The sequence below is a fragment of the Mesocricetus auratus genome, unplaced genomic scaffold (genome assembly GCF_017639785.1).
Source record: "Mesocricetus auratus isolate SY011 unplaced genomic scaffold, BCM_Maur_2.0 Super-Scaffold_100020, whole genome shotgun sequence".
Taxonomy (NCBI): Eukaryota; Metazoa; Chordata; class Mammalia; order Rodentia; family Cricetidae; genus Mesocricetus; species Mesocricetus auratus.
The window spans coordinates 19,568,185-19,585,590 of NW_024429201.1; the positions used below are offsets into that span (position 1 = coordinate 19,568,185).

The window sequence follows — 17,406 nt, forward strand, 5'->3', positions numbered from 1 at the left end:
GAAGAGGAAGTATTCCAGAGGGAGTGGTGGGGGGGAGAAGAGAAGGGAGTAGAAGGTGTGGTCAGAATTCATGATATACGTGCAGGAAATTGTTCTTAAAGCGCATGTTTAAAGTGGGAAGAAATGAAGGTGTCCCCTAGAGGATGGCACTGGGGGTGGGCTCTCAGGAGGTTGATGGTTGTAAGGATATTCTGGAAGCCTAGCCAGGCCCCACCATCTGCTCTCTGGTTTCCTCTTTGAGATACGATCCCTGCTTCCTCACGTGCTTACTCATTGCTGTCATACCGCGGTGTGACTCTGGTGAGAGGGCCTCCCCTGGCTCAGGTCAGCTCCGTGCCATGAACCTCTAGGACTGAGTGAATGACCTTCTTCCCTCCTGCTATGCCAGTAAAAACCCAGGAACTCCAGCAAACAGATGTTATAAAGGAGGCGGGCGAAACAATACAGCTAGCTCAGTGTGGAGGAGAAAACACTGCCCTTCATAGGGATTTGGGCTTTAAAAGGGCTTATTTTTGGTTTAATAATTTCAAGTTTAAAAAATAACTAGGTTTTTTATTTTAATGTATACACATCAATCACTATAATGCAACATGGTAATTATTAATGCATGACTAATTGCTATGCATTTATTCAATATGCAGCTTTAGTTCCATTATTTCTAGTGCTAAGCAAAAATTATTTAGAAACTAGCAAAGGAAAGATCCAGTTTTGGGGGAAATACACTTTGAAGGTACATCAAATTATAAAGAGTGACTAACACTGGTTGGTGAAGTCTCAGTTAGTCTCATTTTTAAACCTTTCTCTGTGTCTCGGATTGTCCTGGTGAGCACAGATGATTAGAGGGGAAATGAGCCTTGCTTTCCCGTGTGCTGTGTGTGCCAGGCTGATGGGAAGGCGTTAGCAGGGCCATTTTGAAAGCTTGGTTTGGCTCCCAGTTTTGAAGCATCTTTAATGAGTGCAGTGCAGATAGACAGGCTTCACTGGCGCTGCAGCCAGCTTCCGGTGTGCTGTAGGTAAGTAGCAGAGGAGGGGAGAGGACGGAGAGAACGGATGTGTTCACATGAACCTCCTGTGTGCTGGTATCTCACTTCATGTTCACTGAGACACGCAATGCAAAAGTGGAGTTTGCAGCTGGGAGTCACGTAGTAGTGATTGCCAGGTTTTTCATCCAGGTACCCTGAGTGTGTGTGTGTGTGTGTGTGTGTGTGTGTGTGTGTGTGTAGTTGTTTCTCATCCATGTGTGTGTGTGTGTGTGTCTATGTCTGTCTGTGTGTGTAGTTGTTTCTCGTGTGTTTTGTGTGTCTGTGTATGTCTGTGTGTGTATAGTTGTTTCTCGTGTATTTGTGTGTGTGTGTGTGTGTGTGTGTGTGTGTGTGTGTGTGTGTAGTTGTTTCTCACCCTTGCTGTGGAATTCAGGAGTCAAACTCGGGCCTGTGTGGCAAGTGCCTCTGCTCCATGAGGCACCTCCCTGGGCCCAGCAGCAGCAATGCCATTAGCTATAGGAAAGTACACTTTGGCTAGTGAGCACACATGCAGAGCACTTAAAACGTATCTGAGCTAATGAATTAGGAAATAGTATTAAAAACTGGGTGCCTGTCAGTGCAGGCTCATCTCACCCTTGTCTGTTCTTTTATTCAGATTTTAATCCATGTCCGGTCAAATATGTTGGAAAGCCTGATAAAGATCTTACAGGACAATGTTGATAGAAACGTATCCATATTTGTGAAAAGACACATGTTCTCAGAGGAAGTGGTAAGTGTGCCAGCGCTGCGGGTGGCCCTCAGTGCGGGGGCACTCCAGATCCTCACCTGGCGTCGCCGCCCTGAGCCCCTCTTCAGCAGGAGGGCACACAGCAGTCTCTCCTGCGGTTACAGGGCTCCACACCCGGGGCTCCTGGCATCCTCAGGGCACCGTCTCCTCTGGGTCCCTTGCCCTGAACGCTTCTGTGGGCACTTTCCTCTTTTCTCTCAGCATCCAGTACCTTCTCCTCGCTCCTCACTCTTGGAGGAGGAAATAGAAACAAGCTGAAGAGAGTGACTGGTACACTGTCAGCCACCAGCCATGGTTGCTGTGTGCGTGGGGACTGCATGTGCCTCTCTCTCCAGCATCTCCACTGCATGTTCTTCTTTCCCTGCCCCTGGACATTGTCACGTAAGCCTGTCGGCCTCGCCTTCCTTGTGGACCAGTCCTATCAGCATTATCGTGTGTATTACCTGTCATCTGAAGAAAACAGTTATCCTACACACGGAAAGACACATGCTGGATTTAGCTAGAAAAGCTGGACCTTACAAATGCCGGTTCTTCCAACCTCCACTCCTCCCCAAGACAGGGTTTCTCTGTGTAACAGCTCTAGCTGTCCTGGAACTCACAGAGATCCGCCTGCCTCTGCCTCCCGAGTTCTGTGGCTTGGCTTAAAACAAACCAGGAAAGTGTCTGTTTAAAGGAGGGCGTGACTTGAAGATACAGATTTGCAGTTCTCTTCCCCACCTCTCAGAGTCCACCTTTCGTATCTTTCACAAGGTCCCGGATTCACTGATCCAGCTGGTGAAGAGACCAATGAGCATCAGAGCTCTGCCTCTCTCTACCTCCCCAACTTTGGCTTCTTACATGGGTGCTGGAGATCAGATTTTAAGTCCTTATTTTTGCAAAGCAGACACGTTTTTTGGCAAAGATAAAAGGTAATCTTAAAGAAAAATACTTTCAATTTTTAATCATGTAACAAAGAGCTGGCCAACCCTAATATAGAGTTCTTTTTAGAAATTAGGAGAAAAGAACCAACACCTAACCCTGAAGAAAGGTGGGGTTCACTTAGGACTCAGAATGCCTTTAGGCCTTTGGGAAGACTCTCAGTCCTAAGAGCGCATTCCTCAGAATCCCCACCATGAAGGGAGATACATGGCCAGATACATTTGTATGTTTACATTTAAATTAATGAGGAAAACCAAGAATGTAACCAAAACAGCTATGAAAGGAGAGGCTGAGGAGTGGAAGTGGTAGTCCCTGAGTGGGCTTTGTGTTTTTGGCTTTGCAACGAAAGTAAGTGCCTCCCAAACACGAAAATGAAGAGAAAGCAGCAATTCCTAAAACCTGAAAACAGAATGAAACACATGAGCTCCTATGCCTCACTGAGGACATGAGCACACAGCAGAAGTTACTGCTGACCATTTGAAATGTAGTCACTGTTTTAAAAGCTTTATTTACTACTTACGTACACCTGGGAGTGCCTCTGAGTTTATTTGTGTGAGGCGCTGGATGCCTTCAGAGGTCAGAGGACATCAGGTCTCCTGAAAAGGCATTTGCAGGAGGTTTTAAGCTACCTGATGTGAGTGCCCGAAACTGCAGCTAGTTCCTCTGTGAGAGTAGTAAGCACCCTTAGCCACTGAGCCGTGTCTCCAGCCCAAACCGTAGCGGGTGGGGCCTATGAAGAACTAAAAACGTACTGACCCTGCATTAGCAATCATGTTCACACTGTCATTTGTTCTGGCCAAGTGGCCTGGAGGTTGGTCCTCCTTCCTCGTTCCATGTTCCTGTGCTTTGCCAGCCCTGGTCCAGGCTGACGGCTGAGTTGGCAGGATAAGCACTAGGGAGCAGAGCACACTTTATTCCTCATCACGCTACATAGCTGTCCCACCTGCTCCCTCGCTGCTGCCCATAGACTTCTCCTGGTGGCAAGTGTGTTATCAGGACTCTCACTGGGCGTGATTAGCTTCTTCTGCTAGAGGTCTTCACTCTGCCTGGGTTGTAATTTTCCCAGACCGTGTTGGAGTAAGTTTAAAAAGCAGAGGCCTTGGAGATATGAACAGATTGTAAAGTGCACAGCTGTGCTTCCGTGTGCTGGAGATCATGTGTGTACACACACACACACACACACACACACATTTATGTGCACACACACATTTGTGTGTGATAGCAATATTGATGCAACTTCGTTTTTCTCAGTAGTTAATTTTAATAAGTCATCTATGTCTAAAGCATGCAGATAAGTCTTACACTGAAAATTCTGACCTAAGACTCTTTCACTTAGTAAACTCAACCTGTACTTAGCCTGGTCCCCCTAGTTACTGTGAGACTCACGGGGAATTGCTTGGTGAGAAATGTGACTCATACAATGCCAGGATCTTTTGAGCTAGTTTTTTGTTCATTTATTTCTTTGGGTCTCTTGTTGTATTGTCATTGTTGTTTTCCAAGGCAGGGTCCTGCTATGCAGTCCAGGCTGGCCTGAAACCCGGGAACCTCCGACATTAGCCTCTCAGGTGCTGGCATTTCCACCAATGGGCCTGACTTTATGTCTGTGTGGCTGTGTGTGTGAGAGGGAGAGATAGAGACAGCGATTGCATATGGACTTAAGATTTTCTTTTCTAAATGTTATGTGTCTTGAGTTTTTGCCTACATGTATGTCTGTTCGCCTAATGAATGGCATAGCCTTGGATGCCAGAAGAGGATGCCAGATCCTCCGGAACTGGGGTTGCAGACAGGTTGCGAGCCAGCATGTCAGTGCCAGGAGCCAAAACTGGGTCCTCTGGAGAGCAATCAGTGCTTGTAATTGCTGAGCCAGCTCTCCAGGTCCCAAACTCTATATTTTGAAAATACTGTACTTAATGTTTATACCAATAGCTATTAAAAGTGTGTTGAGTCTGCCAGCTATTGTAGATAGTTGAGCTTTTGGTTTTCTGCGGTAATGTTAATGAAAGCACAGCTGCCGGGAGACCGATGAGGGTCTCTGCAGTGATGGAGCACTGTAGCCAGTGCCGCTGGGTGAACGCCCTGCAGTCTGTTTGCTTTGCTTCTCTGGGGAGCCCGTGTCCCACATGAATGTGGATGCACCATCCCACCTCCACCTGAGTGCTAAGCAGCCCATTCTCACAGAACATGGAGCTGATTGTCTGCAGTTCAGTCAGGAGCCCACATTGGAAGGACGATGTATAGGTGTCAAGCAGATTAGGATTTATCTAGAAGTTGCCCAAAGGATGCCCACTTAACTCTCATTGGAATGATAGGCTAAGTCCTCAGTCAGGATTGAATTAAGTAAAAGGTTGGTTTCATTCACATCCTGATTGTGAGCTGACCATTTTTACAGTGTTAGTACCATGGACTTGTGACTACTGCTGTTTCTACATCTGGCTTCTGCTCTGTATCTCAGGCCTGTCTGGCCAATGGTCTCCTTGGCATGTCTACCTTGTTATTTCACCTCCATACAGAATTCTGCATCTCCCTGTCGTCCCTATCTCAGTAAATGAAGTGTCCATCCATATCATGTTCCTGTTACTCAAGCGAAGGAGGTGGCATTGACCTCCTTTCCTTGTGAGTGCCTCACTGTAACTCAGTGTGCCTCACTTGCATTCACCTCTCCGTCTTCCCTGTGCATGTCCCAGTCTACATCACCACCCCCCCCCCATGACTGGGACTCTGGAATTGTCTCCACATTCCTGTGCCCTCCCCGCCATTTACTCTCTGTGCAGCTTGTTAAGTCTTGATCAGACCATAACCCTTGTCATCCCCTGACTTTAAGGGCAAATTCCAAGCATCTTTCCAGGAACTATACGTAAAGCCCGAATGATCTGGCCCACCTGCTACCCTCACCCTCCTTTGTTGATTCTGCTGGCATTTGACCTCTCCCAATTATGTTTTGCCGTAAGGCATGAGCTATTTGAGTTCCTCTTATTAGGTAAAATACTATGGCTATAGTTCTGAACTTTGTGTGTAGCTTAGAGACTCTTACAGTCACTCATGCCTATGTGCCCCAGTGTTTATGTGTACACTGGACATTTCTGACTGTTTCTGCTTCTTAGAGGACAAGAAGATATCATTGTGATGTAATGATTACTCTTTTTTTCCAGCTGGCCAAAGTGAGGGAGAAACTGAAGGACAGCCTCACCCTCACAGCCAAATTTGATGAGGTCTATGGGAAGCTGCACATTAATGGCCAGGTCACCGATTGCACTTTGGATGCTATGCTCTGCCACGTGCCCCGGGACAAGAAACCCAATGCACTGCTGTTGAAGAAGAGGACTGTCAGCCAACGGACCTTACAACCTCTCAGCCAGTCCCTGCTGACTGAGTAACTGTGTTTCCAACCTCAAGGTCTGCAGGCGCTGCTTCGGTGAATCGTTGGCTTCTCCAAGATGCCAGGCATCTCACCTCAGAGGCACCGTGCTAATGCCTGGTCTCCTACGTCCCGAGTTCCCCGAGTGGGGACTTGCTGATCAGAGAGATGTGAAGAGCTAGCTCAAGCAGGAAGCATCGTTACCACAGAAAGGCAGCTTCCCCTGTGTCAGCCGCTCCAGAGTAAGGGCCACGCCATTAGTGCAGCCAGCACCAGAGGGAAACTCGGGAAGTACCTGCAGAAGGAATTTCCCGTAGCCTGCTCGACCTTGACTGACCTTTCACAGAGAAATCCCTTGCAAGTGATAGCCTGGCTGAAGTCGAGAGATCTGCAACCCTCTTCTACTGTGGTGGGAATGGCCAAGGCCTTCTCTCATCTGCCATCATTTTTCCATCTACAAAACAGTATTGCCCGTGTGTACTTGGACATTCTCATTCACGGTTCAGTAGCGTTAATCTTTCTCCAAAATAAGAAATAAAAGATACCTGAACAGACTTGAGATTGTGTTTTTCCTTTCTCCAAATGAGAAAAAAGTTACTTTAGCTTTCAGAATTGGTAAGTATGCTAAGTTTAAGTGATTATTGCCTTTGTCATTGGCAAGCCATGAGTGCTGATTAAAACTATGGGATGCTTAGTTTTCTGTGGTAATTTCTATTTAATATCATAAATACTTGATCCCTCGTATCACCATGTTTGATATGTACTTGCTCTTTGCGCACATTATTTTGTTACTTTGATTTTACCATTATTATAAAACTTTCTTGATAGCAGGCCATTTCCGTGACAATTTGAGATGAAGTATTGGATGAATTATACACATGTGATCATTTACAAAAGATAGCCAGGAGCCATCTCACGTGTTCATGTTTCTTTTTGAGTAACTCTTTTTTTTTTTATTTTAATTTTAAATAGCTTGTTTTACATGTCAATCCCATTTCCCTCTCCCTCCCCTCCTCCCGCACCCCCCACCCCCCCATCTTCCTACCCTATTGCCAATTCCTTCCGCATAGGGTTTATCTAGAGTCTATCATTTCATTCAGGGTAGGGTCCAGGCACTTCCCTAAGAGTCCCGGCAGAGAGAGCAACCCTCTTTGTGTTATGGACACACGATGTCTGTTAGTATTCGAGGGATAAGCACTGATCCACTGCCATTTTTCTGAAGGGCCCCGCCAGGTGTTGAACAACTCAGCAGCAGAGGCCAAGTGTGCTTTAGACCATTTCCTCTCAGGCAAGAATTGTCTGTAGAGTCAGAGGAGTCTCCCCCCGTCTCCTAATCCCTCATCTTTCAGGTTGAGGAAATGTCTTATCTAAACTGGCAGAGCTAATTAGGGTGGGACACTAGATTCCTGGTCTGGTATCCTTCCCACAGTGCCATATTATATCTCTTCTGAGGCTAAAACAGTTCCTCCTAAGATCTTTCCAGACCATTAAGGACTCCCGTGGCTTCCTACGTGGCTTCAGGTTGTCAGGTTTGCTCATTGGGTAAGTGGGGCTCTTAGTTCACTGACTTAGAGTAATTGTGAACTCACCCAGAGCGTAAAGCAGGCAGCTGTGCCTGGCATGGTAAGTGCTGTCTCCTCGTCTCTGGTTACCACCTTAGTGGGTGGCAGAGCATTCCCACCTCGTTGAGGGGTACGTGAACAAATGGGGCCTTCCTCCTGTCCTGACAGTACTCAGAAGTCCATCTCACAGAGTTCAAAAGGATTTGTTCAATGAAGTGTTAGACATCCTTGTTTAAAGACAAAACCCCACAAGTTCTGTCTTTTTTTTTTTTTTTTTTTTTTTTTGGTTTTCAAGACAGGGTTTCTCTGTATTGTTTTGGAGGCTGTCCTGGAACTAGCTCTTGTAGTCCAGGCTGGTCTCGAACTTACAGAGATCCGCCTGCCTCTGCCTCCCGAGTGCTGGGATTAAAGGCGTGCGCCACCAACGCCCGGCACAAATTCTGTCTTGATAGAAGAAAATGGAGCCAGGCATTGTGGCGCACGCCTTTAATCCCAGCACTCGGGAGGCAGAGGCAGGCGGATCTCTGAGTTCAAGGCCAGCCTGGTCTATAGAGCCAGTTCCAGGACAGCCTTCAAAGCTGCAGAGAAACCCTGTCATGAAAAAGAAAGGCCAGAAGGAGGGAGAGACAGAGACAGAAGGAGGGAGGTGTTATGGTGGAAGCTTCACCCCAGCCCCAGGCATCCATGTACCCAAAGAGTCTGGGATGCTATGGTAGAAGTCCCAGCCCCCTCCCCTATGGCCCTCCAAACCCTGCTGCATTTCAGCCTGCCAAATGAAGACTCAAGACCACTCCCACAGGATATTTAAACTGTCTCCCTTTGTCTCTGGGTGTTGTATCCATGAACGTGGCCTTTTCCTAATTCGGTTTGATTTGGTCTGATTTGGATTGCTGCATCGGTGGAGAGGCTTATGGGGGCATAGAAACTTTTCAGGAGGGAGGGAAATATTGGCTTACTGGCATTTGTGTGTGTGGTGTTTTGTAAACAACAAAGCTTTACAGTCTTGGCCCTTAGAACCTGTCCCCCAGCTTAACCTTGTGTCTTTTCTTGCTGAGCATTTAAATGGCTGTAATGTCTTAAACAAATGCAGTGATGATTGCTAGGTCACAGTCGTTCCTTAGCAAAAAGAAGGAGGAGGAAGAGGAGGAGAAATAAACAAAAAGAACTCTGCGGACAGTAGCAACCCTTCCTAACATGGTCCCTGAGAGGAGGGCGGCTGATGATAAACAGCTGTCAGCCATGGTTTAAAGTCTTAGTGCTGAGGTCACGAAGTGTTACAGGTGGGCACTTCCTTAAAATGTGCTAATTAACCCTTTGGTAGTATTTATCCCTGGCATAGAAATGGACTTTGGCTGTGGGGAACTGGGGGAGCTGGTGTGGAGGGCCGGGGAGGAGGGGAGGGAGAGGAAGCTGGGATTGACATGTGAAACAAGCTTGTTTCTAACTTAAATTTTAAAAAAGGAAGAAAAATGTGCTAATTAAAAGAAAAAAATTAAAGAGGATTGTTTCTTTGAGCTATGGCAGAGGTTCTCAACCTGTGGGTCACTACCCCTTTGGGGTCAAACAGCCCTTTCACAGGGGTCACAGTAGATATCTTGCATATCAGATATTAAACTGATTCATAAGAGTAGCAAAATTACAGTTATGAAGTAGCAACAAGTCATTTTATGGTTGGGGATTGCCACCGTATAGGAACTGGCATTAGGAGGGTCAAGAACCACTGTTCTATAGGCACTTGGGTGATGGAATTCAACAGAGGCAGGGCCTGTCATGGCAGAGTTGATTAAAGAAAGAAATGGCCACCATACAGCAAGATGTGTGTCTCACTGAACCCTGGATGGAACTCTCTGGGGTAGCTATCACCCCCACTACCTGGGAGAAACTGAAGTTCATAGATTTGATGTCATAGGGCGGAAGACAACAGCTTTTAAAAGCAGACAGTTGGGTAACATGTTTTTAATTACATGTCTGTACTGCGTAGCGCGCGCGCGCGCGCGCGTGTGTGTGTGTGTGTGTGTGTGTGTGTGGTGAGTGACTTTTATTGTGTGTGTGTGTGTGTGTGTGTGTGGTGAGTGACTTTTATTTATGCTGTTCTTTTCCAACCTACAAAACTTAGAAAAGACAGCAGAGGGCGCCCCAAGTCTCTGCTTTGGGTTGGGGGTGCCAGTTTTCAAAAATATCTTCCATTTCTGGAACTCAAAGAGAATAGATTCACACTGCAGGCTACACAGGTAAGGTATCCATGTGTCTTGGATGGATGCAGAATGTTGTTTTCACTTAGATTAAGAGTTGTCTAATGTGGCAAGGGTGTTTTTGGAAAAGAGAAATCATTGGAGTTGGTCCTTCTCAGAAAATACATGAATGCAAGTGAGAGCCTTCGTACACACTGGAAAACACTAGATGATTCACTGGAACACTCACCTTTGGAATATTCCATATTTTAGGGGAGGAAAAGCATAGCATCCTGGAATATTAGTTCAGCGAAGAATTGTTCAGCAGTCACATTTTGATTCCACGAATTGAACTCGTGTACTAAGTCTTCAGAGTACTAATATTAATGAGATTCAAATGAAGAGCTCCCCTACCAGAGACCGGAACACCAGGGAGGAGCAGAAGAATGAAGGCGGTTGCTCAAGAGGACTTACCGAGAAATCAATAAGTGATTCTCAACATCCTCCAGGGCACCAGAAGGAGGCTGTGAAGCTGAACACAGAGCAGTCTCCGAAGAACAGCTTTAAGGCTGTGACCATCTCAGGACGAGAGCTGTGGCGGACAATCTCTGCACACACCGTCAGTACTGGCATTCAGATTGGGGTGGGGGGGGGAGGCTTCACCATTTCCTTGAGCCTAGTCAGAAAGGCTCTGCCATTTCCCATGTGTCTGAGGCTTTGGTCCTCAACATGGCTATACCCATGTCAACAATACACATTCACTCAGGACTTTACTCACTCAAGGCCTCCAACGTTGCCCACAATCGCACATATATGTATTTAAAACCACATGATGGCCAACTGTCCCAATTCCTATAGAAATCTGAAGTTAAATTAAATCTGAAGGCCAGAATTATTTCTCTACATATGATGTTAAGCAGGCTTTTCATAGGCTTTTGTATTTAGGGCTTGAGGTAGAGAAAAGTCTACTGCACTGTGCAGAGAGGTGACTCTTTAGACCCATGGCCTCTTGTCACAATCTGTAACAGGAAGCTTCTACAAGATCTGTGTTCTTGGCATGTGGGGCAGGAGGGGGTCTTTTATAGCTCTCTCTGAACTCAAGGTCCTCCTGCCTTCGTCTGTCACTGCCAGGACCGTAAGTATGTGCCACCATGCTTGACCAGGGTCTTTCTTGACAAATTGACAAGTTAAAATCAGTAACCTCATTGGGTGGATAGCAGCTCTGGGCTACCATACCTCATCATGCCCTGAATCATGTTGTGATGCTTGACCCCTAGCTTATAGCATGACTTTGAAGGCTGTAGAACCTGGAGAAGGTGTGACCTGTCTGACAGTAGGTCATTGGGGCCAAGCCCTGGTTCCCATTGTAGTGACCAGTCCCCCATTTTAGCAGCCATTACAGGCTAACATGTGCTTGCATGACCTTGTCGCTCCTGTCCTGGTCACTAAGGTCAGATGACCTCCTCGTGGCAAGGAGCCAATCAGAAGTTAGCTGGCAGGGCTGTGCTTTACAGCTCTGGGTGTGTTTTACGGACAGTGCACAACAGTGACATGCAGAACACAGCAACCACCCTGGGAGGGCCTATAGGCCATAACCAGTTGACCAATCAACACAGGGCGGATCGTCCAAACCTGGAAAGGCACCAATCCTGAGACTGTTTCATACCCCTAGACACTCCCCTTACGCTGCCCTTTAAGATCCCTGCCTCGAAGTTGCTTGGGGTCTTTCTCAAGCCATTCGCCATGGTGGCAGGGTGAAGGGCCCGAGCTAATGGGGTTAGCTCGTTAGACATCTACAATAAAAGACTCTTTGCTTTTACATGGAAATGGGCCTCATGGTGATTTTGGGCTTCAGAATTTGGACACAACACCATCTGTATTCTCTATTCCCTGCCCCACTGCCATGGGAGGATCAGAGCTGTCCCGCTGTGCCTTCCCACTCTGATGAACTTAAATCTCAGAAACTGTGATAAATCATTTCTTCCTGAAGTTGCTTCTGCCAGGCATTTTACCAGAGGAACAAGAAGAGAAATTGATCTAGCCCTGTGGGTCCCACAGCCTTGCCATCTGCTCAGAACTGAATAGTGAGCACAGTGGATTATAGATGCAGTCCAATGATACAAAACTCTTATTCATATGCATTCATTGCTTTATTTATTTTGAGGCAAGGCCTTGCTGTGTATCCCATACTGGCTTGCAACTCACTATGAAGCCCATGTTGGCCTCTAACTCATGATCCTCCTGCCTCAACCTTTAAGTCTTTTTCCTCTCCAAGTATTTCAAGTTATCCATTATCTAATTCCACTGATATGCTCTTTTGCAGTCTCTTTGTAGAGAGGCAGAGGATGGGACCCAAAGGGGCCAGCACACTGCCAGCTTCCCCTGTGGTGATGGGTCTAAGTCAGTGAGTGAGATGAGCTTCTGCATCTTCCTGCTGCAGCATTAGGGAGCAAGCCAGTCTAAAGCAGATCAGGTGAAACTGTGCTTTCTGTTACGTGTCAGTAGAGTGAGGTCTTTAGACTCTTGTGTCCTCCTTGAGTTCTACTTCCTCTTTTCCCTTTTTCTGTTCTTTATTTTCTGTCTTCCCATCATTTTGTTAATGCTTCCCCCCCCCCTTTAAGGAAAAAAGAAAAAGAAAGAACAGTGTTGGGTCCCCTTTGAGCTGTTTGGTGACAGGGCTTGGCTTCCTGTGCTTTCATCCTCCACTCCTGACTTGGAGGGACCACTTTACTGGAATTTAGTAGTAACACAAGGTTGGCTTCAGTCCTGTGTTTTCCCTAGCCTAACCCTATTAGAAAGAAGAACTGAACAGGTCAAGATGAGAATAGCGACATCCTGAAAAACCATCTTCCTCTCCAGCTGCTCGTGGACAGTAGCAAGGCCATCTGGAGCTGCACATTTATTCTCAGCTCTGTCTCCGAGGCCCAGCATCTTGTGCACCCTTTGACATGAATTACGCCTCTCAGAGGAAGGCATAGGCAAGAAAAGCTAGCCCCTATTTTTACGGCAACCCAAGGTACATTTCTCTCTTCCTACTTTGTTCAACAAAGAACATTTATCAAGCATTTCTTTTACCTGGAAATTTCACCTAATTAATATTACTGTCTTTGATAGTGAGAAATTTTCATCCTTAAATTGATCCAACTTGCTCTTAGGGTTGACGAATGAATACAGGATACTCAATCACACTCTGGCAGGAAGCGAAGAACTGTATGCACCTGGGATTAGAGCACATTTCAGAGCTAGTGACAACGATGGGGAAAGAGTGAAGTGCCATACTTACTATGACTCAGTGGGTCCCACTTCTGGGGAAAGCCTTCCCTGCCCGGAAAGCACTTGTTCTCAGTATCACAGTCTCCCATAGAACATTGGAAAATGAGAAGATGTGGGTGTTGTGGAATGCTGTCCTCTGGTCATGTTCATTGCTCTCTTAAAACTAGAGCCCTGTGAGTACCTACAAAATCAGACCCACTCACTATGTATCTACAAGAGGCCCACGAGTGGCACAGAAGACTGTTCAAGAGAGCCCCACCACTCCTTGAGTATCTATAATATGGAAATCATCGGTGCTGGCTGGGGAGGGGGTTTTTCTTTGTTGGTGTCCAACTGTAAGCTGCCCATGTTCCTGTAGGTATCTCCTTGCCCTTGTTCCTATAACTCCAGTTAAACTCATTGGTTTAGCAAGCTAGCCTTGGGTATAATCATTTCCTAGGTCTGTTGATGGTGCCCTTTCTGGGGTGAGCAGACATTTGCTCATGTCTGGGGGTGGGGCAGGGGGCAACACATGGGACCACAGTGCATTTGTCTAGAGTGGTTTTGGAAGCATTCTCACCACCACACATGGGGATTTCATGATAACAATAACAGTTCCTTTCATTCTTTCCCCTTAGTTGTACTACACATCTAAAACGATAAAAGGTGAGAACAGCTAAAGGCGAGGGAGCTCATGACTTGGTTGATTTCAGTCAGTGCCAGCAACTACTATACAGTAACAACAGTTGAATAGTGACATGCAGACCTCTTAGCAGCCTCAGTGGCTCAGAGCTGGAGAAGCCTAGCTTACCTGCAAGTGTATGGCAACACTTTCCTGGCAACCAGTAGTTTCACAAAGAATAAAAATGAAAACCACTATGACCACTGTAAGGTTCCTTTTCATGAGTTTCTATACGTGGGAGAGACACCTCTGTTCCTAATGGCTGCAAGTTTCAAGAATGGGCTGACACTCTTCTCCGGGCTGTAAGAGGAAGCACCCATGAGATGATATCCCTTTCCATCTTTCCTCGGGCACTAATTTGGAACCCCTGAAGTCTCCTTATAGAACAACAACTTGTATGCCATGTATAGCAAAGACCTAGAGAGTGGCAGGACTACCATTCAGTTTAACCTTGGCAACCCTGGAGACCACAGACCATGGTGCACAGCTGTGTATTGTGTCTCTCAACCAAGGGCATTTGGCAGAGCAGAGGAGGGGAAACTGACAGCCAAGGCCACATCTAAAAGATGATGCAGCTTTCTCGGCCACCCAAACCCACTGTGTAGACCACAGGGGTTATAAACTACCACCCTCTCCCCTCTCATTTGATAGAGATTGTTGAAGGGTTTCTATTGCCGTGATAAAACACCATGACCAAAAGCAACTTGGCAAAGAAAGGGTTTGTTTCAGCTTCCGACTCTCAGGTCACACTCCATCACTGAGGGAAGTCAAGGCAGGACCCTGGATACAGGAACTGAAGCAGAGGCCATGGAGGAACACTGCCTGCTGATTTGCTCAGCCTGATTTGTTGTTACCATCCAAGACTACCCGCCCAGGGATGGCTCTGCTTACAGTGGGTAAGGTCCTTCCACTTCAGTCATTAATTTAAAAAAATGCCCTACAGACTTGCCTACAGACCAAACGCATGGAGGCATTTTCTCAGTTAGGATTCCCAGATATGCCTAGGCTTGCGTCAAGTTGGCAAAAACCAGCCAACAAAGAGAACATTTGAAACATGCTATTCACTCTTACAAACCCTCCATCACACTGAGCAGTGACTCCAAAGTTCATGTAGGAGGCAACTGGCCCCTCTGATCTTTGCAACTTCTTTCAGCCACACAGGCACCTTCTGCCAGTTCCTAGATGACCCCAGCACACACATGCCTAGGTGTCTGCACTTGTTTTTTCCTCCAAGAGGCCTTCCCATGTCAACTACTCTCCATTGTCCCTCAGCTCTCTGTTGCTGATTACTCCCTTAATCAAGTCATACTTGCTACTCAAACTTTCTGTCTAGTTACTTCATAGTCATTCCTCTAGAAGAAGGGTTGGCCTATTGCAGCCTGTGTTCAAAAATCCCACTTGTCTATTTTTGTGAGAGAAGTCTTCACCGGCGGCAGCTACTCTCTTGTCTTTGGTGTCTGCACAACAACAGGGCTGAGTCATGCAGTAACTGTCCCAGCTCACAAGGCTGTCTTTGTTATCTGGACCTTTACAGAAGTTCCTACTCTAGACTGGAAGCTCTGTTTGTACTCTTCCATCTCAAGCACATAGGAAGTTGCCTGGAATTCAGTAAGTGTTCAATAAATATATATTAAACAAACAAGCAAATACATGAATATATAATCCGCCCAAATAGTTCTATAAGGTACTTTTCTTAATTCAGTAGCTACTTACTGAGCATCATCTTATGCTATCCACTGTACTCTGGGTAGAAGATACCACAGGAGGAGAGGCATCAGAGTCAAGACAAGGTAAAGAGTACCACATTATAGGTACTTGGCAGCAGCAAGGTAGAGTACCACATTCTAAGTACTTGGCAGCAGCAATGTGAGCCCTAAGGAAAAGCCTCCATTCCAGGCTTGCTCAGATGGTGGCCTGGCAGGCAAGTCTTACAGAGAAGGATGGTACAGGTTGAGTGGAATGAGTTGCTTGACCTGAGCAGGAGGTCAGTGTGCTTTTGGAAGAAACAACTGAGAACAAATGGAACATGAGGGTTATTGAAAAGGGGATAATTCATGAGATTTGAATAGTCACTATAGTCATCTTTCTGTCTCTCCTTCACATGTTGTCATTTAAAATTGAAAAGCAAATAGGTTTTCACAGAAAGGCAACCTCTTTTTCTTCTGGGATCTTCAGGTCTGACACAAGGCACTTTGTGAAGTGTCCTTTGATGGGGTATCTTAGGATATCATTTGGGGCCAGATGAGTCTTTTTTTAATATTTTATTTATTTATGTATTGTGTATACAGTCTTCTGCATGCATGCCAGCAGAGGGCACCAGATCTCATTCAAGGTGGTTGTGAGCCACGATGCGGTTGCTGGGAATTGAACTCAGGATCTCTGGAAGAACAGTCAGTGCTCTTAACCGCTGAGCCATCTCTCCAGGCCCCAGATGAGTCTTTGCTGTGAGAGATCATGTTGTTTTGTGGACCGTGTGGAGGACTCTGTTGCCTCTACCCACTGGATGCTAGTAGCATCCTTTAGTCACTGCCAATAGTGTCTCCAGACTTTGTCATGTATCATTTGAGAGAGCAATATCACCCTGTGTAGAGAGTCATTGCTTCAGAGAGTGCCACCAAGACACATAGTGGCCAGCTGTGGGTGGAGTTGTTACTGTCAAATGCTGATTGGAGGGGGCTGTGGAGAGTCCAAAGTATAGAGCCTCTGCTTTCATGCACTCCATTTGCTCTGGAACAAAACCGCTTGTTCCCCCTTCATCCCCACGAGATCATCCAACACAGCTATGACGAGCAGCCAACGAATTTGGAACAAACCTTAGCTGCTTCTTCACTTGGTGACCCCATTTCTTCCTAGGGCTCATTGGATCTGCATTATACTGAGACATGCTATCTTAAATACATATTAGAACAGCACAATATTACTTAGCAATCAAAAAGAGATAGCTATTGGTAAAGCAAAAGTATGTATGACTCTCAGAGGCAGGATAGCAATAAAAGGAAGGCAGTCTTAGAAGATGCACACTCTTTGATTCCATTTCTGGAACTTTCCAGAAAAGACAAGAGCATGCTTAGGTTGGATTATAAGAAGCTTAGTAGTATTATTATAGTATTATTATAAGGGGATGGCACTACTGTATTTTGTGGTCAGAACTGTTGGGCACCCTGATTGTATTGTTGGTTGCATGAATCCATACATGTGTAAAATTCAAAATGCATACCAAAAGTTAATTTTACTATTCTTTAATTGAACCAGCCCCATGTAGTCTCTGAAGAGGACTAGGGGCTGTGAGTAATTGAGTGTCTTCTACTAGACATAGCAAATCATCTAAACCCAGGGTTGCAGCCATGGCTCATAATTGCAGCACTCAAAGAAAGAGAAGAAGAAGGCTGAGATTCAGGGACTAAATGAAGAGCATTAGTCTTCTTGCTTCAATTCCTCTTTCACTTTCCATAGAACAAGGTGATCTTCACTTCTCAATCCAGGGTTACCAAGTTTCACCCCAGAATCATCTTGGCCTCCTTGCCCAGAAAGAGAAAATGTTTCTAGAACTTGGAAATCATTGGAGCAGTTGGGCCTGTGTCCTTTGAGGTGTGCCCAAGGTCTCGGGATCTCATCTGGAGCTCTTGTGAAGTTGGAAGGGATACGTAGGTGTGATAAGGTAGAGCCTGTAGGAGCCTGTAGTGCTTCCTTTCCACT

The 17,406-nt window shown here is 46.1% G+C and overlaps 1 protein-coding gene across 1 annotated transcript in view; it reads left to right on the forward strand.

Annotated features, from left to right (window-relative positions):
- Nucleotides 1–6,597, forward strand: part of Ptcd2 (pentatricopeptide repeat domain 2) — a gene marked incomplete at its 5' end in the record, with an annotated part of 28,562 nt that extends 21,965 nt beyond the window's left edge. The window contains 2 exons of the mRNA XM_040728817.1: nucleotides 1,639–1,752; nucleotides 5,838–6,597. Of these exons, the coding sequence (XP_040584751.1) occupies nucleotides 1,639–1,752; nucleotides 5,838–6,062 (339 nt within the window). The remainder of the gene's footprint in view (nucleotides 1–1,638; nucleotides 1,753–5,837) is intronic.
- Between the last annotated feature and the right edge of the window lie 10,809 nt (nucleotides 6,598–17,406).